At 41.6% G+C, this 27,399-nt stretch overlaps 1 protein-coding gene across 1 annotated transcript in view; it reads right to left on the bottom strand.

Moving 5' to 3' along the window:
• grk3 (G protein-coupled receptor kinase 3) overlaps positions 1 to 27,399 on the bottom strand; it is a 265,444-nt gene that overhangs the window by 29,162 nt on the left and 208,883 nt on the right. Inside the window, exons 12-16 of the mRNA XM_041203377.1 lie at positions 20,887 to 20,981; positions 19,474 to 19,581; positions 11,813 to 11,879; positions 6,630 to 6,730; positions 412 to 478 (exon numbers count right to left, since the gene is read on the bottom strand). Coding sequence (XP_041059311.1) covers positions 412 to 478; positions 6,630 to 6,730; positions 11,813 to 11,879; positions 19,474 to 19,581; positions 20,887 to 20,981 — 438 coding nt within the window. The remainder of the gene's footprint in view (positions 1 to 411; positions 479 to 6,629; positions 6,731 to 11,812; positions 11,880 to 19,473; positions 19,582 to 20,886; positions 20,982 to 27,399) is intronic.

Raw genomic sequence — 27,399 nt, 5'->3', positions numbered from 1 at the left:
AATTACAGTTGTTTTGAAGCACCTAAGAGTGGAACATGCTGTGTGGAGACAGGTTGAATTTTACTGCATTTTCTGTAATTTTGAAATTGCAATGTTTTGTAATGTACTTTTACACATTTTATGAATAAAGTACATTTTTGGCAAAGAAAGATGCAAGATAGTGGCTGAGGAGCAGTTGTCTGTTTGCCTTAAGTTACGGCCAGGAACTAAAGAGCAGGTGAAATGACTTGCAAAGCAAAAGACACAATTAAAGAAATGGAGCAAAATACTGAAGTCTAAATTTCCCTATGCATGCTGGTGTAAACCTCACCACGCGATGTCACCGTGCATGACATTTCAACATGCAGCAATACTTCACCGTTCTAACTTCACTTGTTACTTAAGAAAAACACAAAATGAGGCATGTCTTACCTTCTGTAAGTAGACTTGTTGCCAGTCAATGCCTTTAAAAAAAGGATGTTCTTTCACTTCTACAGCTCTGCAGAGACAAAATAAATGATTTGCAACCCTGACATTGAACAACGCCAAGAAACAGGATATCATTAATGACACTGACACTGAGTAACAAGAAATTATTTTCTAATCTCTCTACATAGCTGAAATCCCTCATCCCTGGTACAATTCTAATAAATCTCCTCTGGATTCTCTCCAAGGCCTTGACAACCTTCCGAAAGTGTGATGCTCAGAATTGAACACAATAAACCAGCCGAAGCTTAACAAGTGATTTATAAAAGTTTAGCATAACCTTGCCTTCTCAACGTGGCCTGATATCATCAGCAACCCTGACAGCGAGCAACAATAAATCATCAGTAAAGCTGGCAGTGAGCAACAAGATATTATTAATCCTGGGATGAATAATCATTAACACTGGCACTAAGCAACAAAACATAATTATTATCCTGGCACTTAGCAGCAAGAAACAACCAGTAACCCTGTGTGTAAGCAACAAGAAATCATCACTCACCCTGGCATTGAGCAATAAGATATTATCACTAACACTGGCACTGAGCAATAAGATATTAATAAACCTGACACTGTGCAACTAGATATCATCACCAACACTGGCACTGAACAACAAGATATTATCACTAACACTAGCACTGAGCAACAAGATATCATTACCAACACTGGCACTGAGCAATAAGATATCATTACCAACACTGGCACTGAGCAATACATTAGTAAACCTAGCATTGAGCAATAAGATATTATCACTAACACTGGCACTGAGCAATAAGGTATTAATAAACCTGACACTGAGCAAAAAGATATCATCACTAACACTGGCACTGAGCAATATGGTATTAATAAACCTGGCATGCAGCAATAAGTTATCAGTAAATCTGGCACTGAACAAGAAGGTATCATCTTGAACTGAGCAATATGGAATTGTCAGTAACCCTGTCAGTGAGCAATAAGATATCAATAATCCTGGTAGTGAACAATTAATAATCACTAAACCTGATATTGAGCAACAAAATATCATCAACAATATGGCACTGAGAACCAAGGTATCACTAGCCCTGTAAGTGGGCAATGAACTATCATCATTAACACAGGTACTGACTAATAACGTGTTATTAGTGGCAAAGATACTATGCTCCAAGGTGATATTGTAATTTCACCTAGCACTCAGCAACAAGATAATAACAGTAACCCTGACATTGAACAAGAAAGTTTCATCATTAGCTATGACAATGAATAAAAAGATATCATCCATAAACCTGTCACCAAACAACAAGATATCATTAATAGTCTTACTACTGAGCAACAGTTTATGATTAGCCTTGGCACTGAGCAATAAGATACCAAGTTTAACCCTGGCACCAAGCAATCCAATTTTTACCCCATCTCTCAATTTCACACGGTCCATCTCCAGCGCTTCCCTTCTCTTCCTCGACTTCTCTGTCTCCATTTTTGGTGATAGCCTAATAATTAATATTCATTATAAGCCCGCCGACTCCCAAAGCTACCCGGACTACACTTTCTCACACCCTACACCCTGTAAGGATTTCAATCCATTCTGTCCATCACATCTGATCTGATGATGCAACCTTCCACACCAACATTTCTGAGATGCCCTTTTACCTCAATCAAGGATTCCCACTTCCCCATTGTGGTTGACAGGGCCCTCAACCATGTTCGCCACATTTCCTGCACTCTAGCTCTCATCCCGTCCCATCCCTCGTAGAACCACTATAGGGTTTCCCTTGTCCTCACCTACTACTCCGCCAACCATATTCAACGAATCATTTTCCACCATTTCTGCAACCTCCAGCGTGATGCCACCACCAAACACATTTTCCCCTCCCCTCCTCTTTCAGCATTCTGAAGGGACTGATCCAATGGCACCTTTCCATGCAAACACAGGAGACGTAACACTTGCCCTTTTACCTCTTCTCTCCTCACTATCCAAGGCCCCAAACACTGGTGAAGCAATGATTTACTTGTATTTCTTTCAATTTAGTATACTGTATTCGTTGCTCATAATGCAGTCACCTCTACACTGGGGAGACCAAACGCAGATTGAGTGACTGCTTTGTGGAACTCCTCCATTCAGTCCACAAGCAAGACACTGAGCTTCCATTTAAAATGTCAAGTGCCATTTTAATTCTCCACCTTTCTCTCACCCTGACATCTCTTTCCTCAGCCTACTGTACTTTTGCAGTGAAACTCAATGTAAGTTTGAGGAACAGCACCTCATCTTTTGATTAGGTATTATATAGTCTTCCAGACTCAACACCGAGTTCAAGAGTTTTACACTGTAAATACTGCCCACATTATGTTTGCTTTCCTTTGCTTGTTCGGCTTTTCTCTTATTTTTGCTTTCAGACAACAGCACACCTGCTTCAGGCACATTTTTATTTCCTTTGTTTTTTTTCTTGCCCACCACCATTCCCTGTGCCCCTGGGTGACAGCCTCTTAAATCACGATAGCTGTGGGAATTTAAATTCAATTAATTGCTAAACTGGAATATAAAGCTAGGCTTGATGATGACCATAACAACTATCACTGATTGTTGTAAAACCCATTTGGTTCACTAATGTCCTTTAGGGAAGGGAATCTACTGTCCTTACCTGGTCTAACCTACATGTGACTCCAGACCCACAGCAATGTGGTTGACTTTTAACTGTCCTCTGAAATGGCCTAGCAAGCCACTCAGTTCAAGGGCAATGAGGGCTGGGCATCAAATGCTTGGCGCCAGTGACGCCCAGATCCCATTAAAGAATAAAGGATTCAATCTCTCCTGTCTTTCACCCTATCACAGACCTTCCTTTCGTCATTGTCCCACACACCCCTTGCTCAAAACCTATTACATCAGTTCTGAAGAAAGGCCATCAACCTGAAACATTAACTCTGTTTTTCTCTCTCCACAGATGCTGCCTGGCCTGCTGAGTGTTTCCAGCAATTTCTGTTTTCATTTAAGATACCAACATTAACCATGAGACTAAACAAGATAACATTAGACTTGATGTGGAGCAACAAGATACTAATTTTATCACTGTCGCTGAGCAACAAGCTATCAGTAGCCTTGACATTATAATACAATGCATACTTTACTAATCATAGAATTTAGAAGATTTTTTCTCGTGGCAATGTTTATGATATCCTATCAAATATTATTAAGAATTTCCTACAGTTTGTTGCTGGGTTAAGGATATAAAGCAAAATGATCCATCAAAGTAGGTTCCTGGACAGTAGTGTTATTAGAGGAACTAGATCACTTATTTATCCAATTTTCTACAATGATTCTGTTATGTAACTTGTGGAATAGCTAGAACCATTTGAATGTAAACTCAAAGCTTACATTATGATTTCCATAAGACCATATGACATAGGAACAGAAGGAGGGCATTTGGCCCATCGAGTCTGCTCTGCCTTTCAATGTGGTAGCAGCAAGGGACAGCATAGTTAGGGGGATGTACATACTGTTCTCTAGTTGTGAGTGTAAGTCCCACTGTTGCCTGAGTGTTGCCTGACCAGTGCCGTGGCTAAGGTCACCTCCTTGTTGATGCCCGCCCATCAACAGCAAAATTCTGCCCACTGTCTTCCTTTTAGCCAATCCTCTATCCATGCTAATATACTAACCCCAACACCATGGGCTCTTATCTTATTAAGTCCTTATATATTAATATGTTTATATATTTAAAGAAGCTCTCACTGTCCATTTTTATATTACTAGCTAGTTTATCCTCAAGGTTTATTTTCTCCCTCTATTTTTTTTTGGTTATCTTTTGTTGGTTTTTAAAACTTTTCCAAACCTCTGGCTTACCACTAATCTTCAATATGTTTAGAGGAATAAAAGAGAACAGAATGAAGTATAAATGCTGGTGCATCAATGATTTATACCTTATTTGTTTACCTCAATATTACTTTTTTAAATACATCTAGACATTTAATTAGCTATACTCATTGCAACCAAGTATTTTTGCAATCTGCATTTTCTGCTCTTTTTCACTTTCTATATAGATTATTTTCTTTCCATCTAAGTAATAGTTCCTGGAATATTTCCCCCCATCAATATAAAGCACTTTATGTTTCTGTACATTGAATCTTATTCACTTTCAGTCTTCGCAATTGCGAGCATATTCAAATTCTCCTATAGTTTATCATGTTCAGCTTTGAAGGCTAACATCTTCATTACCTTTGTATCATATGCAAATTAACCACTATACAATGACTGCTAGCTTCAGATCAGTTATGAAGAAATTCAACAATAGAGAATGCAAAACAGACCCCAAGGAACCTACTAGTAACAATCTCCCAGAATGATGACTATCCGTGTACTCTCAAAATCTGGCTTCCAATAACCAACCAATTACATATCCATTGTAAAAGATTTCCACTGAGTGCACTCTTATTTACTTTTAATAGCTGATATTCTCGAGGAACTGTATCAAAGGCCTTATTTAAGTTCAAGTTCACCACATCTATTATCTTACCTCCCTCAAGCTCCTTTGTCATAGCCTCATAGAAAACCAGTAAATTAGATTGGCAAGACATCACCTACATGAAGCTACATTGACTATATTTTATCTAGTATTAGGGAACCAATTTTGTCATTTTGCACATTGGGGATAAGTATTACAGCTTGCACCTTGAGTCATCAATATCATTTAACTGAATTACTCGTGGGCCAGAACTTTCGTAGAGGGGCAATCACAGTCATATTACCATTCCACTCCTTTTTACTTACCTTAGTCTGGAGCTTCACATTTCTCGCCTGGACTTCTGTCCTGGGTCTGGTGAGAAATGTGCAGCATATCTGGCTCTCAAGTCCTTTCTGTATAGTGCAGGAGCATTGGAAGTGAAGTCACGCACCTTTTTACGATACTAGCTGCTGTAAACCAAATAGGTTTAAAGGTCCCAGCCATTTTGAGAAGCCAGAGAGAAGGTAAGGGTGTAAGATAAGTGGGCAAGAGTTTAAGGTGGTTGGGAGTTTGGGGGTCAGCTGATCAGGGGAGGGGGTTCATTGTGGGGGGGAGGGGGTTTGCATAGTTGGCAAGTCGGTTGGTGGTGTCGAGTAATCAGGGTAAGGGGTTTGGGTGGTGAGGGTAAGGAAGGTCGAGTGGTCAAGTGGAGGTGGAGTAGTCTGGAGTGAGGGGTTCAGGAGGGTGGTCAGAGGGGTGTGGGGTTAGTCAAGGAGCTGGGAAGATAATGAAGCGGTTGGGAGGGTAGTCGCGAGGGTGGTCAGGGGATGGGGGTTGGGAGTGTGATTGGGTGGATAGTTGGGTAGTCAAGGGGTCAGGAGGGTAGTCAAGGGGTTGGGAAGGTAGCCAGAGGGTGTAGAGGATAGTCGGGGAGGGGGTTGGGAGGTTAGCCGGGGGTTTGGGGGTCGGGATATCAGTAGTGAAGTTACCCAAGGGCAGAATCTTTGGGGCAGGCCCCGCTTGCCGATGCATAACATGACATACGGTGATGTCAGGCGTGCATCCCAACGTCACCGCGCGTCATTCTGATCCTGAGTTTGGTGGGCGCACAGCGGAGTCAGCTGCGCACTCGCCAAACTGTCAAAGGTCTATTAAGGTCATTTAAGAATTAATTAAAGTAATTAATTCAGCTGTCCGTCCAACCTTACGGTTGGCGGGCAGACGAAGAACCCAGGCAGCCTTCGCTTTATCATGAGACCTCATCCACGGGCGGGATGAGGTTTCATTAAGGGTTTATGAATTAAATAATTTTTTTTAATTAAAGTTCATTGAAATGTCCCAGCTCATGTGAAATGTCTTAAAAATAATTTTTTTTTTAAAACACACTAATCTCCCTGAGGCAACTCTGTGCCTCAGGGAGATTTCTGGTGCTTTTTTGCACCCATGCAAAATGGTGGCACCCAGTCAATCGCGGGCAGCAATCATCTGTGCGCTCACCTGCCCCCGCTCCTGCCCAACCACCTAGACAGGGAGAAAATTCTCCCCCAGGAGTTAAAAGCAGTTTTAATCCTTCCAACTTTTCCTGGGTTCTGGGGAACCTCTGGAGTATGGCCCCCAGAGATCAGACGTTCTGGGCCACTGTCAACCTTCATTTATCTTAAGTGTATTCATTGTATGAGAAACCACATTAACAACACATACTGCTACAGGCTTCTAACCTGCTCCACAGCATAAGGAAAGCATAAAGCTACAGCCTACCCTCGTCCAAGACAACCCAGCCTCTTGGCAACTTCTCGCTGTAGCAGGCCTTCCAAGAGAGACTTCAATTCCACAGAAAAAGAATCTGGTAATTCCACATTCTGAGGGAGGAAATGGAAAAATTAGACACTGTTGAAGCCCAGAGCTCTAGTACATGTGGAATGGAAGTTGACTGCATTCCTCTCAAATGCTCCAATATAGCTGGAAATGCCTGATAATAAACAACACTGCTGAGAAAAATCAACAAAACAATAGAAGAACTTACATTTATGTAGTACCTTTTTTCATCTTCTTTGGACATTCCAAAGTACTTCAGAGTCAATTAATTTGTTTTGGAGTGTGCTCACTGTTGTAATGTAGGCAAATGCAGCAGCAAATTTGCACACAGCAAGGCCGCACAAACAGCAATGAGATAAATAAACTGCTTCAGTGGAGTTGGTCGATGGATAAATGTTGACCAACACTTCAAAAGAACTCACCTGCTCTTCTCTGAAAAATGTCATGGGTTTTTATGTCCACCTAAGAAGACAGACTTAATTTAACCTTATCTGAAAGATGAAGTCTCTAACAGCGCAGCACTATTTTCGTACTGCAGTGAAGTGTCAGCCTAGACTATGTGTTCATGTCTCTGGAGTGGGACTTGAATTCATAAAATTCTGACTCAAGAGCAAGAAGGCTACCATGTACTGGAAAAAAAGCTGTATAACAAGGCAATCACATTAGCTAATTTGCTAATTCTACTGCAAACCAGACTGGACTGCTCAATAACCCAGTCTCTACACACTTTGAACGCAGCTTACACTCCATACATACAGGAGTCACAACATAACCCATTCAGCACAAGTATGTGAAAAGTGCCTTTTTACCTGGCAAGGGCTGTAAAATGTTTTGAATCCCTTTGCAAATAAGACAGAAAACATACACAACTACATATTTAGGCCTTACCAATATTTTTCTTTCTCTTCCTCCTACATCCCTCTCTCCTGCCCCACCACCCACTCCACACTGCCCTCTCCCCACCAACCCCCTCTCCATCACCTCACCCCCCACCTCCCCCCAAACTGCTGGCTCAACCCCAAGCCCCACTGCAACCCACCATTCTCTCACTAAGCTTGGCAGGCAGATGATCTTTTCCTTGGCATTTCCTGTGCATTATGAAATGTGAGGATATTGAGTGACCTTGCACAACTTATTCTCCTTCTGTGTCTCAACTTAACTTAGGTCCTCCCCAGGTGGTTTGGCAGAGATCAAGAAATTCCCATTCTAAGAACTTGTGATACAAATGTCCATATTCCAACATATACTGCCAGTGGTCCTGATACCACTTGAAAGAAAAGCTAGCATAGATCTTTTATACACATTAGAACCCAAAACTTTACTTTCAATACTGTATTGATATACAATATTGTCACTGGTGTAACATGAACTATGTTCACTTCTATGTTTATGAAAGCAAAATACTGCGGATGCTGGAAACCCAAAAGAAAAACAAAAAATGCTGGAAAAACTCAGCAGGACTGGCAGCATCTGTGGAGAGAGAAACAGAGTTAATGTTTCGAGTCTGTATGACTCTGCTCTGAAGGAGAGTCATATGGACTTGAAATGTTAACTCTGTTTCTCTCTCCACAGATGCTGCCAGACCTGCTGAGGTTTTCCAACATTTTTTGTTTTTATTTTACATCTATGTTTGCCTTTTTAGGATCTGATCTACTTCTTCTCTCTATAGAGTGCTATCAATAGTACTCCTTCACTAGCCAAACATAAGAAACTGAACAATGACAAATCAAGTTTATATAGCATATTTAACATGGTAAAACATCCCAAGGCATTTAACCAGTAGCGGTAGCAATAAAAATATCGAGCCACATGAGGCAATATCAGGACAGTTGAACAAACGCTTAGATACAGAGGTTGGTTTTAAGAGGGCATCTTCAAGGAGGGGAGAGGTAGAAAGACAGAGATTTAGGGAAAGGTTTCGGGCCAAGTCAGCTGAAAACACAGATGCCAATGGTGGAATGATTAAAATTAAGGATGCGCAAGAGGCCAGAATTCAAAGAGTGCAAAGATCTCGAAGGCTTGTATGGTTGAAGGAGATTACGGGAGGTAGGGAGAGGCTAGGCCAAAGGGGACATTGAAAACGAGGATGAAGATTTAAAAATTGAGGTGTGTTGAACCAGGAACCAGTGACAGTGAGCAAGCATAGGGGTGATGGATGAATGAGATTTGGAGTGATTGAGTACAAGTTTACAGAGGGTACAATATGGCAGACCGGCCAGGAGCCTTTTTGAATAGTCAAGTCTAGAGGTAACAAAGACATGTTTGAGGGTTTGTGTGGCAGATATGCTGAAGCAGGGTCAGTGTCAAGTGATGTTACACAGGTGGAAGTAAGCAATCTTGGTGATGGTTTCGATATGTGGCCAAAAACACATCTCGGAGTCAAACACAATGCCAGATTGTGAACGGTCTTACTCAACTCAAGGCAGTTGCCAGGGATGGAAACAATTGTCAGGGAAAGGGATTAGTGGTGGGGACCTTCTCAATATTTAGTTGAAGGAAAATTTTGTTCATCCAATATTGGATGTCAGACAACAACTGTGACAAATCAGAGATAGTGTAGGGGTTGAACGAGGTGGATAGATAGAGCTGAGCATCATTGACATACACGTGGAATCTGCTGTACTTTTGGATAAGGAGTACTAGATGAGAAATAGAAGGGGGAAAAGACAGATCCTTGGGAGATTCCAGAGATAACAGTGCAGAAGTGGGAGGAAAAACCATTGCAGACTTTTTTCTGGTTAGGATTAGATAGATAAGAATCGAACTTAGCAAAGGCAGTTCCACCCACCTGGGGGACATAGGACAGGCAGTGGAGGAGCATGATGTGGTCAACTTAGTCAAAAGTTGCAGATAGATCAAGAATATAGAATGATAGCTAATTACAGTTACAAAGAAAGCCATTAGTGACTTTCGCAAAGGTCGTTTCAATAGCATGGCCAGGCAGGAAGCCTGATTGGAGGGTTTCAAACATGGAATTGTGGAAAAGATAGATAGTAATTTAGGAAGCGACAACATGTTCAAGGCCTTTGGAGAAGAAAGGGAGTTTGTAAATGAGATGGCACTATGCAAGGACAGAGGGTCAAGGATAGATTTTTTTTGAGGTGGGATGATAATAGCAGATTTGGATGCAGGGGAAGAGGGAGAATGGTACCTGAGGAGTGGGAGCTGTTAATAATATCAGCTAACATGCAGCCCAGGAAAGGAAGCTGGGTGGTCAGCAGTTTGGTCGAAACAAGGCATCCGCCCTCACACCTTCCTCTCCCTCCCAGAAACATGACAGGGTCCCCCTTGTCCTCACTTATCACCCCACCAGCCTCCGCATTCAAAGGATCATCCTCTGCCATTTCCGCCAACTCCAGCATGATGACACCACTAAACACATCTTCCCTTCACCACCACCAGCCCCCCGCCCCCCCATGGTGGCATTCCGCAGGGATCGTTCCCTTCAGGACACCCAATCCTCCATCACTCCCTACACCTCAACCCCCTCCCACAGCACCTTCCCATGCAACTGCAAAAGGTGCAACACCTGCCCCTTCACTTCCCCCCTCCTCACCGTCCAAGGGCCCAAACACTCCTTTCAAGTGAAGCAGCATTACACTTGCACTTCCCTCAACTTAGTCTACTGCATTCGATGCTCCCAATGTGGTTTCCTCTACATTGGAGAGACCAAACGCAGACTGGGTGACCGCTTTGCAGAACACCTTCGGTCTGTCCGCAAGCATGACCCAGACCTCCCTGTCACTTGACATTTCAACACTCCACCCTGCTCTCATGCCCACGTCTGTCCTTGGCTTGCTGCATTGCTCCAGTGAAGCTCAACGCAAACTGCAGGAACAGCACCTCATCTTCCGACTAGGCACTTTACAGCCTTCCGGACTGAATATTGAGTTCAACAATTTTACATCATGAACTCCCTCCTCCATCTCCACCCCCTTTTTTCCCAATAATTTATATAGGTTTTTCTTTTCCCACCTACTTCCATTATTTTTAAAGGATTTCCATCCATTGTTTTATCTCTACCTTTTAGCCTATTTCGATTCCTTCACCCCACCCCCAATAGGGCTATCTGTATGTTGCTTGTCCTGCTTTCTGCCCTTAATTAGCACATTCCTTAGATAATATCACCACCTTCAACAGCTCTTTGTCCTTTTGTCTGTGACATCTTTTGGCTATCTCTACCTATCACTGACCCTCTATCCAGCTCTACTTGTCCCACACCCCCTTAAACCAGCTTATATTTCACCTCTCTTCTATTTTTACTTAGTTCTGTTGAAGAGTCATATGGACTCGAAATGTTAACTGTGTTCTTCTCCGCGGATGCTGCCAGACCTGCTGAGTTTTTCCAGGTATTTTTATTTTATTTTTGTTGAGGGAGGAGGAGTTGGGTCTCATGAACAAGATGAGAACAAAGCACATCAGGAGATGGGATAGAATCTGGAGAAAGATGCAAGTCTGGGGCTAGGACGGTGGGGAACATTTGGGGAAGGAAGGGAAGTTGCAGAGGCAGCTGAACAAATCGTCTTGATTTTTGTGACAAAAGGTCCATGAAGTTCCTGCATTTATGTCAGAGGCGAGGGTGGATGAGACAAAGAAGGTTTAAGAAGACAGTCTGAGGTGAAGAGAAAAAAAAGCAGGGATTATCTTGGATTCCTTGATGTTCTTTGAATACAGTGACGGAGAGCAAAATCTGATAGTGCTTTAAAATGATCTAGCCAGATCTGGCAATGGATAGTTAAACCAATTGTTTGCCAAAGATGTTCACATCTGCAGCCCCTGGCCAGTCCTGGTCAAAGGTCATTGACCTGAAACACTAACTCGATTTCTCTCTCTACAGATGCTTCCAGGCCTGCTGAGTATTTCCAGCATTTTCTGTTTTTATCTCATAGTTCCTCAGGCTGGTGTTTCTAAGTTGCCCAAGAATTATTTAAAAAACAAATTAAATAAAGTGATCAAAGTTGACTATAAATGTTTATTTCCTAATAACCTAAGTGAACAGATTAAATCAGTGTTCCAGCAGCTCTTTGACAGAGTTCTGAAGCAGCATGACGGATTCAATTTAGGGAATGTCCCTGCTTCACCATCTCATTTGTGAATGATGTTTTTGTTGAGATCTGTTTTCTTACCATTGTGAGTGTCATGCGGTCAATCTCGTGCTTGTCCTTTGTTTTGTGCTGTCGGAATGGGCTGTGCCTAATGGGAGAAAATATCAAGTTTATTATTAGACACATACAGATTGATTGGAACATTATTGTTCAAAGACTAGATGGGAAGGGAGAAGAGAGGAAATGTCAGTGGAAAGAGGGAAGGAAGGTAAAGATAAGACTATAATGTCGCTAAACTTAACAACTCAAATACTAATAACTGAAATTTTTGTTGGGAGCTTGGACAAGGAGGCTGAAAGGCTGGCATCTTGTGAAATGTTGAGCATCACTTGGAGAATGACAGGGGAACTACTGCTTGATAGTACATATTTTTGACAAAGTTGTTTTAGGAAAAGGACACATGTATTATTTTAACATTCGTTTTCATGTTCTCCCATTTCAGATTGTGCTTCTTCCCAATCGCCTATGTCTTCTTTGCTTTAAGACTACAACGCAGTTATATGCATTGTGCAGCTACTGTCAATGCAACAGCGGCACATTCAAGTTTTCATTTTTATTTCTTGGTAACATGGTCATTAAAATTGAGAAATGAAGAGCTGTGGCAGTCAAACCTCTAGCTAGCTCTAAACAGGACCAGGGGGTAGAAAGATAGTTAAACTGTGAAGTGTGTCAACATGGGCTACTTGATGGCTCAGTTGATAGGTGCATTGCCTATTGCAGAAATAAGCCATGCAGACCAGGGCCAGAATTTTGCCCTCGTCGGGCAGGCTCAGCAGGGGCGAGCAGGAGTGGTCGGGAAGCCGACCGCCACCCGCGAATGGGGCCCGACCACAGTTTCACACTGGCGGCCCTTACATGTGCTGCAGCTCTCAGCGCTGCCTGGAGGTGGGAGGGGGGTGCGAGTGGGGAACTTCGTGTACAGGAAAAGTTCCCGGAGGCACAGAGCTGCCTCAAGGAGATGAAGATTTTGAAAAATAAAGGAGAAAGAATTTTAAAATGTTAAAAACAGGTCCCCTGATGTGACTCTGTCACAAGAGCAAGGACATGTTGAAATTAGTTTGAAAAGTTTTTATTATATTTTAATTCCAAAGGCCACTTGGACTTTTCGCCTGCCTGTCAACTGTAAGGTTGGGCAGGCAGCGAAAAATTTAATTCAGTTGGATTTTTAACGGCCTTAATAGGTCTGTTAATTGTCGGCGGGCACACTGCTGACTCCCGTGCACGCCTGCCGACCGAAACATCGCACGATTGTCCGATTACGTTGAGACGCTTGCCAACGTCATTGCGCATCATTCTACCCTCATTTGGGTCGGGCACGTGCCTGCCTGACGAGCAGAAAATTCTGCCTCAGGAATTCTGAATTCAATCCTGGTCAACTGCTGAGTTAGCTTATCGCAGCAGTGAAATTGGTGACAGCGCATCTGGACTAGGGAGGCTTTTGCTTCTGATTACTATCAAATAACTCTTGCTTAAAAGTGCCCATGTGTGGATCAGCTTGTTTGTGATGTGCTCATGGTTGAACTAGTCTGGTAGCACTCAATGCCCAAGCTCATACATGAAGAAATCACTTGGGTGGGATACCAAAGGATACTCAGAACTATTGGTACTACACCCCAGCAACAGATGGTGCTTTCAGGAGAAAATAAATTAGGTCGTAATGCAGCTTCCTCTTCCAGTGACAGGTCTACCTTTATTTATTTAACTCAAATTTGCTTCCCATCTCTCTGGAATGAACTTTTGCTGGTCTATAGTTGTGGGGACAAAAATGGACCTTCAGTACCTTGCTTTAAATATGAGCCACAACAGTAAGTGTTGAAAGGCTATTCAACTACAGGGTTGTAACATCTCAGCTAAGCAAACATTTTTCTCACCTGACAGCCACATATAAGCATTTTCCAGAAAGGGCCAATAACTATTACTATGAACAGGATCCCTGGCTAATTTTATCCTTGTTTGCTTAAGCCACTGAAGCAAACTGTAGTGTCCCATATGTTGCCGCAGCTGAATTGAGCTGCATTCACTGAAGACTGAAGGTTAAGCCTGAAACCTTCTAGTTTGCTTTGTGCAGTAACCGACTGAATAATGCCTTTACTCAGTAAATCCCTCAGGGGAGCAAGCAAAGATTTTTCTTTTTAACATCTGTGAATATACTTTATCAGTGTGCAATTTGAACATTTCTTCATTCATAGTATTTTCCAAATTGGCTGAATTTACTGTAGCTGGGTTTGATCTATGAATAGGCTTGTTGTTCCTTTTATTCTGAAAAATATTTTCTTTGCTAATATACAGTAAAAGAGATACAACTCTGAACACTGAAATGGGATTGAGGTTATTTTAAAAACAAGATGTAATTTGTCTTTTGGACCACCAGGCAGCAGTCCTGTTGCATGAGACTCCAACTGAGGGTGTGTCCCTAACCCAAAGGTTCAGTGGCTGACAAGCAGCTTAATTTATTCCCCTGCTTCTTTGCTGACCAAGGGTTTAATAGCAAGAAAACTCTTTTATTTTTTTCTCTCTCCTCTGATCTCTTTGGTTTCTCTGACTTTTACTCCATGACACTTCAAGACCTCATTCACATCAATCAAATTGGAGCATCCCACGGGAGGTCGCTGCTGCTGTCACTGCCGTCTCTTTTTCTTTATTGGATCATTCTGCACAACTCTTCAAAGGGCAACATCAAACAGTGTGTTTTGCTTCTGCTGCAAAGAATTCTACCTTCCATGCCACATTTAAAAAAACTGAATCATGCCTCATTGGCAGGCTTTTTCTTTGAAGAGAATGCAGGAGAAGAATTATTGAAGCTGCTCACAGAAGTTTAATGTGCTGGCCTGAGAAACTTCATTTTCATTATCCATGGTTTTGCTTATTTCTTTGCTCATCTTAATATTTTTATAAAAACAAACTCGTCGGGACTTGTTTATTTTAATTATTTGGAAAAAACAGTATTGTTCTATTTCACTGTACTTGTGAAACAAGGCATTTTGGAGGCAGATGGACATTAACATCGTGTTTCCTCTAAGTTACCAGCACTCAAAATGCAGTTCTGTACTTCTCAGCATTATAATTTAAGATGGGGTATGCAAGGTGTCACCTCTGAGTCTTGGATCAGCCCTGAAAGTCCAGATAGCCATGTTCTGTTTTCGATCTATTTCTTGTTTGCTGGTTTGCTGTTTGAATTTGGTGAGCCTTCAGGTTTGGAAAGGGCTGTTTTTAGTGCTGTTGCCTCACTGATCAGTATACTATTATATTTTGGTGGAAGTAGCTTGAGATATATACAGAATAATGGGAACATGACTTTAAATGTTATATGACCACACCCCCACCCAGGCTCCATGGTATGCACATTATGTGGCCTATAAAGCCAAATGCTTTGCTATCTCTGATTGAGGTCATCTGAAATATGGGTTAAAAGGTTACAAAATTTAGTGCTCCATGGTGTGGAAGTGAGTTGCTGGATCTATGCAAATAAACAGTTTAGTGTGTTCTGGCAGTATAAGAAAATGATGCCTGATGAAAATGCACTTCTTTACACATCCTTAGAAGATCTATCTCTCTCTTGAATAATGGTTCCATCTGGCACCATGCTTGAAATGCACAGAAGGGACAATTTCCCAAGTGCACTAGCTGTAACAAAATTGTACATCAATTTATGAAGAATGTGTTTACAATTTCACTACACCAAAGGCACAGGTAAAAAAATCTTCCTCTATAGGACTGATGTTTTCATCTGGCATCTTATTAGTCCAATATAATTACAGTCACAAGACAATTATGATTAGGGAGGACATTAGGCCCACCATCCAGAAGGCAGTCAGTGGTTAAATGGTTTTTGCCTTCACTATTTTATCTCAAAGTCCATTTCATGCACTGATCACTCTCTGTGTGAAGGATATTTTCCAGGTGCAGTCCTAAATTAACATTTTATTCTATTCTGAACCTGTGTCAATACATGCCTATACAACTTAGTGAGAAGTAATTTGCCCGATATACTTTTTCCATATCATTTATCATTTTATATACTCCCACAATATTGTTTAGATACTGCTTTCAAGCCTGAAAAGCCAAGGGTTTCTTCAGTCTTCCCACCTTTGGTATTATGGTCTTGTGGCTCTTAACAGCACTGAAGGAGGCCATGCCACCTGTCGTGACTGTGCTGGTTCTCAACAAGAGCAAATCAACAAATCGTGTAATAATGGGAACTAATGAAGGGTAACGTAGTTGATTGATGTACAGGGACTTCCAAAAGTCCAGTGATAAGGTGCCACATAATAGCTTGCCAGCAAAGCTGAAGCTCTGCTTCAGTAGCCCTGCAATTTTTCTCTCTTTTGGTGCTTATATAATTCTTCTTTGAAATCCACAATTTAATCTGTCTCCATCATACTCAGCTAGTGCGTTCCAAATGTTAGCCGATCTCTGCACAAAGGTTTTTCCTCACGTCGTCATAGGTTCTTTTGCTATTCACCTCACATTGGTGTCCTCTGGTTCTTGACCCTCCTGCCCATGGGAATGGTTTCTCTTTATCTCCTCTGTATAGATCCATCATGATTTTGAACACCTCGATCAAATCTTCTCTCAGCTTTCTCTTTAAGGAGAGCGGCCCGAGCTTCTCCAGTCTATCCAAATAACTGAACACTCTCATCCCTAGAACCATTCTCATAAATCCTTTCTGCACCCTCTCAAAAACCTTCACATCCCTCCTAAAGTGCGCTGCCCAGAATTGAACACAATACTCTAGTTGAGGCTGAATCAGTATTTTATAAAAGTTCGTCACACCTTTCTTGCTTTTGTACCCTATGCCTCTATTTATAAACCCCAAATGCCTTTTTAACTGCTTATCAACTGTCCTGCCATCTTCAATGATTTATGCACATTTACCTCCAGGATCTCTCTGTTCCTGCGCCCCATTTAGAATTACATCCTTTATTTTATATTGCATTTCCTTGTTCTTCCTACCAAAATGTAACACTTCACACTTTCTTCATGAATTTCATCTGCCTCATGCCTGCTCGCTCATTCAGGTTGCTTGTGTCTTCAAGTCTATCACTATCTGCCTCACAGTTTTGTGTCATGAGCAAATTTTGAAAATGTGCTCTGTACACCCAAATCTAGGTCATTAATATAGATCAAGAAAAGCAACGGCCCTGATATCGACTCCTGGGGGACCCCACTATATATTTTCCCTCCAGTCCAAAAAAAAACATTCACCAATACTCTGTTTCCAATCACACAGCTAACTTTGTATCCATGTTGTGACTGTCCTTTCTATTCCATGAGCTTCAGCTTTGCTGGCAAGCTATTATGTGGCACCTTATCACTGGACTTTTGGAAGTCCCTGTACATCAATCAACTACGTTACCCTTCATTAGTTCCCATTATTACATGATTTGTCTTTAACAAATCCATGTTGGCTTGCATTAATTAATCCATGCTTGTTCAAGTGACTGTTAATTTTGTTCTGTATTATTGTTACCAAATGTTTTGCCACCACGAAGGTTAAACTGGCTGGCCTATATAATTGCTGGTTTATCTTTACACTCTTTTTTGAACAAAGGTGTGACATTTGCAATTCCTCATACCTATGGCACCATCTTTGTATCTAAGGAGGACCAAAAGATTATGACCAATGCCTTCACAATTTCCGCCCTTACTTCCCTTGGTATCCTCAATGCAACTGATCCACTCCTGGGGACTTATCAATTTTAAATACAGCCATCTTTCTAAAACCTCCTGTGTCAATTTTTAGCTCACCCAATACCTCAACTACCTTCTCTTTCACCATGACTTGGACAGCATCTTCTTCCTTCGTAAAGACAGATGCAAAGTATACTATTTAAATGGAGAGGGATTGCAGAATTCGAAGGTACAGAGGGATGTGTGTCCTGGTACATAAATCACAAAAAGTTGGTATTCAGGTACAGCAAGTGATCAGGAAGGCAAGTGGAATGTTGACATTTATTACGAGGGAAATCGAATATAGAAGTATGGAAGTTTTACTGCAGTTGGCCTTGGTGAGACCACATCTGGAGTATTGTGTACAGTTTTAGTCTTCTTATTTGAAAAAGAATATAACTGCATTGGAAGCAGTTCAGAGAAGGTTCATTCAACTCATTCCTGAGAGGAAGGGCTTATTTTATGAGGAGAGGTTTGAACAGGTTGGGCCTTTACCCATTGGGGTTTAGAAGAATGAGGGGTGATCTTTCTGAAACATAAGATCCTGAGACAACTTGATCGGGTAGATACCGGGATGAATGTTTCCTCTTGTGAGAGAGACTAGAACTAGGGGACAAGTTTAAGAATAAGAGGTCTCCCTTTTAAGACGGAGATGAGGAGAATTTTTTTCTCTCAGAGGGTCATTAGTATGTGGAATTCTCTTCCCCAGAAACCAGTGTTGGTTGGATCACTGAATTTATTCTAGGCTGAGTTAGGTAAAATTTTGATAGACAAGGGAGTCAAGGGTCATGGGACAGGCAGAAAAGTGGAGTTGAGACCACAACCAGATCAGCCATGATCTTACTGAATGGCAGCGCAGGCTCGAAGGGTCAAGTAGCCTCCACTTTCTCTGAAGTCCTATGTTCCTATCCATTTAGTACGTCAGCCATGTCCTCTCTCTCCATGCATAGATCCACTTTCTGGTACCTAATGGCCCCACCCCTCTTCTTACCATCGTTTTACTATTTATGTGACTATGGGTGATTTTTTAATTCCCAGTCTCTTCTCATATTCTCTCTTTGCCTCTCACTTCCTTTTTTACTTCCTCTCTGAACTTTCTGTATAACAATGAGGACCAGGCTGAATATCAATCTGACATCTATCACATGCAACTCATTCTGTTGCTTCATTTTATTCTTTATCGCTTTTATCATCCAGGAGTTCTAGTTCAGCTTGCTTTGTTTCCCCACAAATGTACTACAGCTTAACCCGAACGAGCTCCTCTTTAAAGTCATCACATTGTTCTGTTACAGATGTTCCTGCCAACCTTTGATACAATTTACCTAGGCCAGATCTTTTCTCACCCTAATGAAATTGACCCTCCTCCAATTAAGTAATTTTACTCGAGTTTGCTTCTTGTGCTTTTCTATAGATAACCTAAATATAATGATACTATGATAACTGTTCCCTAAATGTTTTCCTACTGACACTTGATCCATTTCATTCTTCAGAACTAGATCCAGCAATGCCTTCTTCCTCGTTGGGCCAGAAACATACTGATCAAGAAAATTCTCTTGAACATACTTCAAAACTCTTCCCCTTCTCCACCTTTTGCAGTATTAATGATCCTAATATTACCTGGGATTGTAAAGTCCCTCATTACCATCATTCTATTGTTTTTGTGCTTTTCTGTAATTTACCTGCAAGTTTGCTTCTTTATATCTTTCCCACAATTTGGTGGCCTGGAGAATACACCAAGTCATGCAATAGTATCTCTACTGTTTCTTAATTCTAACCAGACAGATTCTTTGCTTGACCCCTTTAGGATATCCTCTCTCTCCAATTATGGGACAGATCATGATTTTCCTCTCTTTCAGATCAAACCCAGGTTCAAAAGAAAAGTGCAGCTGCCATGACAAAGCATACACAAGTTAAATTGGTGACAGTCTGCAAAGCTGTTTCCAGACAAATTACATCTGGCACCAATTAGACAGACAGGATTATAGTACAGTTTTTGCTGTTTGGTGGCTTACCCTCGAAGGAGTTTGAAGAGCATGCACCCCAGAGAAAACCAATCTGCACTGCTGTCATATGCTGTTCCTTTTTGTAACACCTCTGGAGCCATGTATCCGTGGGTACCACTACATCAATAGAAACCAAATAAACTTCAGCATCAAAAAAAATACCCCTCTGGTTACAGATCACAATCTATTGCATTTTGGTAGCAACAACAAAAAATGACAGAGGAGATAAAACAACTTTTTGTATTCATTCACAGGTGAATGTAAATGTTAAGAAAGTGGTGGTGAGTCACCTTCTTGACAACTGAGTGGCTTGCTCAGCCATTTCATAGGGCAGTTAAAAACCAATCACATTGCTATAGGTCTGGAGTCTTACACAGGCCAGACTAGGTAAGGACGGCTGATTTTCTTCCTTAAAGGACATTAGTGAACCAGATGGTTTTTACAATAATCCAATAGTTACATAGTCACCATTACTAACTTTTTATTTCAGAATCATTTAATTATCTTAATTCAAATTTTCCAGCTGCTCTGGTGGGGAGTTGAACTCATGCCTCTGGATTACCAGTGGATGCCCCTGGGTTACTCATCAAGGCCTCCGGGTTACTCGTCAAGGCCTCTGGGTTACTTGCCCAGTAACGTAACTCCTATGTGACCACTCCCAGAGATCACCTCACCACACATGAGGTAATAAGTCATGCAGAGCATGTAGGCAACAAATTTCATCCCTCATCAAGGATAAGTTAGCTTATCTCAGACTGGTTGATCATAATGCTGCTGCTGTTGGCTTTGATACCTTTGGACTAGGGGTAAAAAAAATCTACTAATGGTTTTGTTCTTGTTTGTTATCCAGTAACCCTGCCAGAGTGCATGTGGGGTACTGGATGAGGAAGGATTTGGTTGTATGGCAGGCTTGGAAAAGGTACAAGGAGTTGCTGGAGCTTGTAGAACTGTAAATGAACAAGACTCAGCATCTTCAGGAGCGAAGAGCTAAAAAAGAGAAAAACTGAAAAAGGTAAAATAAAAACAGAATAAAGGCTATCACTCCAATTTGATATTTGTACAAATAGATCCATTTGCAAGGTACTTGAGAGAGGGACCTGCAAAGTAACCAATAGCCAAGGGATATCACGTTTATAAAATGAAATGTTAAGTCTAATTTACAGCGATCATATAAACTCAAATGTACAACCAGAATTGTTGTTGAAATCCTCAGCGCATCACAAGGAGGCACCTTTGGGGGCTTTCCCCCTTATTCTGGCCTTGAAGCTCTTTTTAGCTGTGAGGGGGAAGTGGTGAACTTTAAAAGAGAAACATATAAGCAGGAACAGAGAGAGAAACAAAAAAGGGTACACTTGTCTGCCAGCACAAGACTGATCTTGTTCATGGAAAGGTGTCCACAATAACAAGTTAACAAGTACGTACACGCTGGCATGGGGCTTCTTTTTTGAGAAATCACAGGCAAGCCCAAGGTCTGATATCCTCACATGACCATGTTCATCCAGGAGAATATTTGCTGGCTGTAAAACAAAGTAACAGGATACAGTGGTCTGAATCATCTTAATTTCATAGTAGAACTACACATATGGTTTGAGTACAATAGGAAAATTTAAATCAATTGGATTTATCCTTTCTCTTTCTTCCTCACTACGTTTATTTTTTCCTTGTCATTAGGTTCCACTTCACACCAGTGATCAGCCAAGAGAGCATCCAGTCAATGCAGCCACCAATATATACACACCAGCAATGAGGCATGATTGGTACGTTCATTCCTCAGCTTCATCCTCCCTTACTATTAATGTTCCCTCTAAGCTGCATGGTTGCAGAGTCATACAGCAATCTGAAATGTACTGTGAAGTGCAATAAACAGGTTGTACACAAGAAAGAAAAATTAGTGGGAGCATTGCTTGCTGTCAGTCCTAACAGCAATTTACCAGGGGAACTGTGGGGAGTGAAATAATACTCCAAAGGACCTCAAGAGTTGCAATTGACTAGCATGTCTTAACAAATCTGTTTATAACGACAGCTCCAGATGTGGTGCATCATATCACACTTGTCTCTCTGATTATATGGAATGAATGTAGACGACGTCATGGATTTTCCACACAAATGGTTTGGCAAGTAAAATTGGTAGAAAAGCTTTCTGCCAAAACTAGGCACCAAAAATAGTCATTGCAAAATCCCTCCTATGAGTTCACTGTGAATTTAGTTGTCCGCTGGAAGACCATCCAACTGCATGCAGATAGAAGAGGGAGTGGCATGATCCAGTGCTTCCTGGGATTTCTTTACATTCACACCCATTTAATTCCCCAGCAAATCGCTGTCACTATAAAGATGATCCTATACGGTGCTCAACAGGCGAAGAGAGATTAGAAAGATAAAAGATCACATGGAATGCAATTCTGAAACACCGGCTTGGTTAGCAGTGATTTCCAATACTTAGAAATTACAGTATCTGGATATTTTAAGGTACTTTGTGAAACCTACTTTGAATTTAAAGGGAGTTGCATATAATGAAAATATGGATTTTTCTGCTTTTGATGAGGAGAGTGATGGCGACATGGAGGAGGAAAGGATGATCCTCACTTCATGCCTTACCTCCTTCATGATGTGACAGATGTGGTTTGTGGTGTTCCAACATTAACACCATCTGCAACATATGAGACAAGACTGCACTGCCTGTAGGTAAAGAAAGAAACAAAGAACTTGCATTTATTTAGCACCTTTCACAATCTGAGGAAATTCCAAACGTGCTTCACAGCCAATTTGTGCACAGCAGTGTTCCAGAAACAGCAATGTGATAATGACTAGATACTCTGTTCCACTGATGTTGGTTGATGGACAAATAGTGAGCAGAATTCTACTGCTCTTCTTTGAAAAAATGTCACAGGATCTTTTATGTCAACCAGAGAGAACAAATTTCATATGAAAGATGGCACCTCCAAAAGTGCTGCAATCCCTCAATACCCTGCTGGAGTATCAGTCTAGATTTTGTGCTCAAGCCTTTGGGTGGGGCTTGAATTTACAACCTTTTGACTCAGAAACAAGAAAGCTACCACTGACCAACAGTTGATATCATACTTAAGATCTTTTAAAAAAAGACTCATTCTGTGAGATCCTAGTCTTTGTGATCCTCAGTCAACAGCAATCATTTCGGCCTCACTGGTGAGAAATGGCTATTATCTCACCATGCCCTCTGAGCTCTGTATATTCATTAGTTATATAATGATCTTGTTTTGCGCCCTTCTCCCAAGTGGGTGTATCTGGGCTGGTGCTTGAATAAGTAGAGTGCAATATTGGAGTGAGTGAATCAGATGGAGAAATGGGAGGTGCCCGGTGTTATTTTCTGTTAAATGTGAGTGACAGATAGGAAATTTATTTCAGGATGGTGCACTCTTAGTAGTGAATCAGAATGTGTGACTAATAAGTAATAGGAAGCCTTTAAAGTAATCAGAATGTCTCAAGATAGAAAAGGCTCACAATCCTGTAAGCGTTCCATCCCATTACCAACCTGAGTCTGAAAGCTTTACTCTAACTTCCATCGCCCACAGGCTTCCTTAAGTGTCTGCTCTGGAGTTATAGCCTTTCCTTCTTATGCTTACTCAGGGGCTTGATGCTTGCCTTTCCTTCACCTGTGGTAGTCTTTTGCCTCCGATTGTGTGAAAGTTTCTCCTTTGCAACATACACAAATATTTCCTATAACGGACTAATTAAAAATGCCTTTTCACCCGGTGAAACATGCTATCAGTTGCTGGCAATGCAGCTGCCACTTCACCTGTCACTGAAATGTTGCAAGAAAAATGTAAAATGCCCAGATCCCATGAACAAATAAAAACATCTTTCTGCTAGAGAACAGCATAACTTCATGGTGCAATGGAGATTCAGAGCATTGTGTAAAGAAGCAATGAATTGAGATCATTCGTAAACACAAGATACTTTCACTGAAACTTTGCAAGAAATGTAATGTGCAAGAGTGGAATGGTAAGAGGTGTACCTTTGAGCAGAATAGTGAAAGTATCTTGCTGTTCATGAACAGAAAGATATTTTTATTTGTTCATGGGATGTGGGTGTTATTGGCAATTTATCAACATTTATTGCCCATTCCTAATTGTCTTTAAGAAAGTGATGGTAAGCTGCATTCTTGAACTGCTGCAATCTGGGTGGTGAAGGCATCCCCATAGTGCTGTTATGTACCAAATTCCAGGATTTTAACCCAATGACAGTGAGGGAACAGAAAATTGTAAGCAAGTATCTGGATAAGTTAATTTGCACTTAAAGTGGCACGACACACTTGCACAAACACAAAATATCTTCTGTCAATCAAACTTATTCAAAACCCGCTTCACTCTCATCTCACGTCACTATAACTCTTGCCCCACACACTGTCATTTAATTGTCTTCTTTCAGGAGAAGTGTCTTTATAATGCCCGAGAGGTTTACCACCAGCAAGGGCATCCAACTTCTGACACCCACTAAAAAGCTTGACATCCTCATAGCTGCAGCTGGTGCCAATGTTGACAGAATTTTGCCAGTGCCCAATAATGATCACCCTACCAGCTCACAGCATAGCCACATACATACTCTCATTCTGTCAACTTCTTTTCCATCTCAACCTTAAAGAGTCTTGTTCATTCCCTCGCAGCTACTGTCATCCTTCCCTGCACATGCACAACCACAGAGGCTTCAAATTAAAGGAGAGGGCTCTAGGAAGAGGAGGAAGTGAACAATCATTAACAATGAAGCAAGAAGCAGGAATTCAGGAGGACAACAGGCCAAGTTAGAGAGCCACTGTAGTGATTCTCTCTTTAAGCTCATTCCCAATCCAAATTGTTACCCATGGAAGTTGCTTCCTCTGAGGACATGTAGATGGTGAGGCTGACAAATGTCACGAGCAGAATAATCTGAAGGGGAAGTGGAGATCTGGGAGGAGTTTGGGATATGCACTCTTCCCAATGGAGGCTGTGATTGCTCAGAGTTGTGGAACCCAGGACTCAAGAGCACTCACTTCTCAGAGAAGAATGTTTGAAGAACATCACTGAATATTTCAGCAACTTTATACATACTGACAGGCTGAGGACAATCTCAGGATATGCAGCAATTGGCAGACATGACTGTCCAGTTAACATCTTTCATTTGCACTAACATCTAGGAAGCCTTGTCTTGCTTGCAGGTACCAATGCAGTGAGTGCTAAATGTAATGACATTAGCAGATCCCAGGTGAGAGGTAGCTGCAAGCTAGTTGGAGCCAATCACCTCCATGCAAACACAGACTACATTTCTGCAAGAGAAAAGACTGCACTACAGCACAGATCTTGCTTACCAATCAATGCCAATGTTATATCACAGGGCTCAATGATTCCATTACTGCCATGAACCAGTCATTACACTGGTCGGCGAGGTTGAAGATCCAATGTCCAGTGGAATGGCTGTGGAAGGATCCCCATGGGTCTAATACTGCCCTCTTTCTGCACAAACTATGACGCCAGGAGTTCTCTTCAGAAAAATGGCTGCGGAGAGGGGCAAGTGAGACCAGCAACTTGCTTCAGAGATGCAGCCAGCAGGTGCTCCCTGTCAGAAAGCAGCTGCAATGAGTGTAGGGCCACATCAGCCCCATAATCCTTTTGTGCCACATTTGAAGCCATCCATTTCCAGCTTCACCCTGAGGCTTAGAGGTAGCAACAGACAATGGGATAGGATGTGATGTCAGACATCAAGAGGAATCAGAAAAAGAGGGAGTATGACATTTGTCTGTTACAACTGGAAAATTTAGTTTTCATTACAGTAACATTTGCACTGATCTCTTGTTTTGTCAGGGATATCAACAATACTAAGGAAAGGGGATATTCAACATTGGGGCTTCGAAGAACATGACTTTTGAGGAGTCTAAGATTGGTAGTGGTTTCAAGGAAGATCACTTTTTTGGCAACTGGCACAGAAGAAAATGAGGGTGCAGTGTGCCACTAGAGCCCACCTCTTGCACAATTGGATTTCAGGTGCTCCTTGCAGCAGCCAGGGATGAACTTTTGTGACTGTTCATAATCCTAAATAGTAGAGTCTGCAGCTCCCTTTCCTCAGACAGCGCTAGCTCCTTATCATCAAAGCAGATTTGAAAGCCTCCCTGCAGAATGCTATTATCATCCTTGCAACCCTCTGGAGAGTGCACCAAAGACCTCTTTACCTGAAAGGATATACTAGCACAGGAGGGAATGTAATGAAGACTCATTAGAGTTTCCTAGGATTAGGCAGTTGTACTATGAAGAGACTGAGCAGATTATTTCATTCCATGAAATTTAGAAGGGTTGGGGGTGATTCCATTCAGACATATATAATTCTTAAGGGGCCTGAATGGGTCGATGCTGGAAGGATGTTACTCCTGGTTGAGGAATCTAAAACTTTGGTTCACAGTGTTACAATTATGAGGTTTGGAAGATTGTTATATTTTGGGACCGTGTCTTTAACTTAAGGTAAAATGAAGGGAGTCAGGTGACCTATTCTGAAGTCTTTCTGACAGCAAGTCTGGGTGGTTTGATTGTTAGAGATTAAAGGGGGCCCAGATTGTTTTACTGGGAAGAAGATGCAAGGTGCTCGCACTTGGAGACAACAGCAGCAGCCTGTACGCTAACAATGGATACACTGAGTCACTGAAGTTCCAGAAAGGTGTTGAGAATGTTGGGGTGGAAACAGTTGTACTTTAAACTGTCAACTTACTTTCAAGATAAAAGAGAGGTGGGGTCTCAAGGATAGCTAATCAGCATTTCTACCTGGATGCAAGGCCCATGTGATTCACACTGCCATAGAGATGGGCTCTGAGAGGGGATGGGTTTCTAAGATATCCCTGAAAACTCAAGACACAGGAAGATTGCCTGGATCTTGAAGGGGGAGAAAGAGGGCAACTAGAGGCCAAAAGTCTCTGGCCCATGCCGGTGGGAGCACAGGCTCAGTTTGAAAAGACCAAATTTGTGATGAGTTGAAACTAGACTGGATGATTTGCCTAGCTAGAGAGAGGGAACCTCCAAAAAAACATTCACTGTGAAGGAGAGTTCTAGGGTTAAAAGTTAACCACTTGAGCAAGGAAAAGAACAGAAGTAAACCCTCGGATTGGTTCCTGGAGAATAGAATGTTTATGCAAAAGACAGTGTAATGTTGGCTTTTGAATTGTTTTAAAAATAAAAGGGGAAAGTTACGTTTCATAGTTTAAAGTATAAGTTGCCTACAAAAATAGCATTTAGCGCAATGGTGCTTTTAGTATGTTTGTTACAATAAAAGTCTTAAAACGTGAAATCCTGTTTTGTCATCCTTTTCAGCTATTAACTGGAAGTCTGAATTTTCTTTTCAAAGCTTAACCGTCTCTATGGGGATTGTAACAACAGTCTCAGAGTAAGGAAATAGCCATTTAGGACTGAGATGAAGAGAAATTTCTTCACTCAAAAGGACTGTGTATCTTTGGCATTCTCCATACCAAAGGGCTGTGGATGCAGAGTAGAATACACTCAAGAAAGAGGTTGTTAGATTTTTGGATACTAAAGAAATTAAGGGATATGTGGATAATGTGGGTAGATGGAATTGAGGTAGAATATCAGCCATGATCATTTTGAATGGCGGAGGAGGCTCAAAGTGCCAGATAGTCTACCCCTGCTCCTTTACGTCCTTATGACTCCACTGGATCTGACTAGGCACTGAAATCTACTCTTCAACAGTCCTACAGTTGTTTTTATCACAACTGTTTTGCTGCATGAGGCTGGTTGTAAGCGTCCTCTACTTCGTTCTCAATTGCCTCAGCGGAGTCATGAGCCACAGCTATGGCAGATATATACTGTCTGTGAGGAACCATCCTTCTCTTCATGGAAAATATCAGGAAGTGCCAATTGGTATAAAATGAAGGGATGGTGACAGTTGTCTGTGTAGCTGGGATTCACATGTAGGTTCTTGTGGTTGGCA

The sequence above is a fragment of the Carcharodon carcharias genome, chromosome 13, assembly GCF_017639515.1.
Source record: "Carcharodon carcharias isolate sCarCar2 chromosome 13, sCarCar2.pri, whole genome shotgun sequence".
In the NCBI taxonomy this organism is placed as follows: domain Eukaryota; kingdom Metazoa; phylum Chordata; class Chondrichthyes; order Lamniformes; family Lamnidae; genus Carcharodon; species Carcharodon carcharias.
This window is presented reverse-complemented; position numbering and strand designations above follow the sequence as displayed.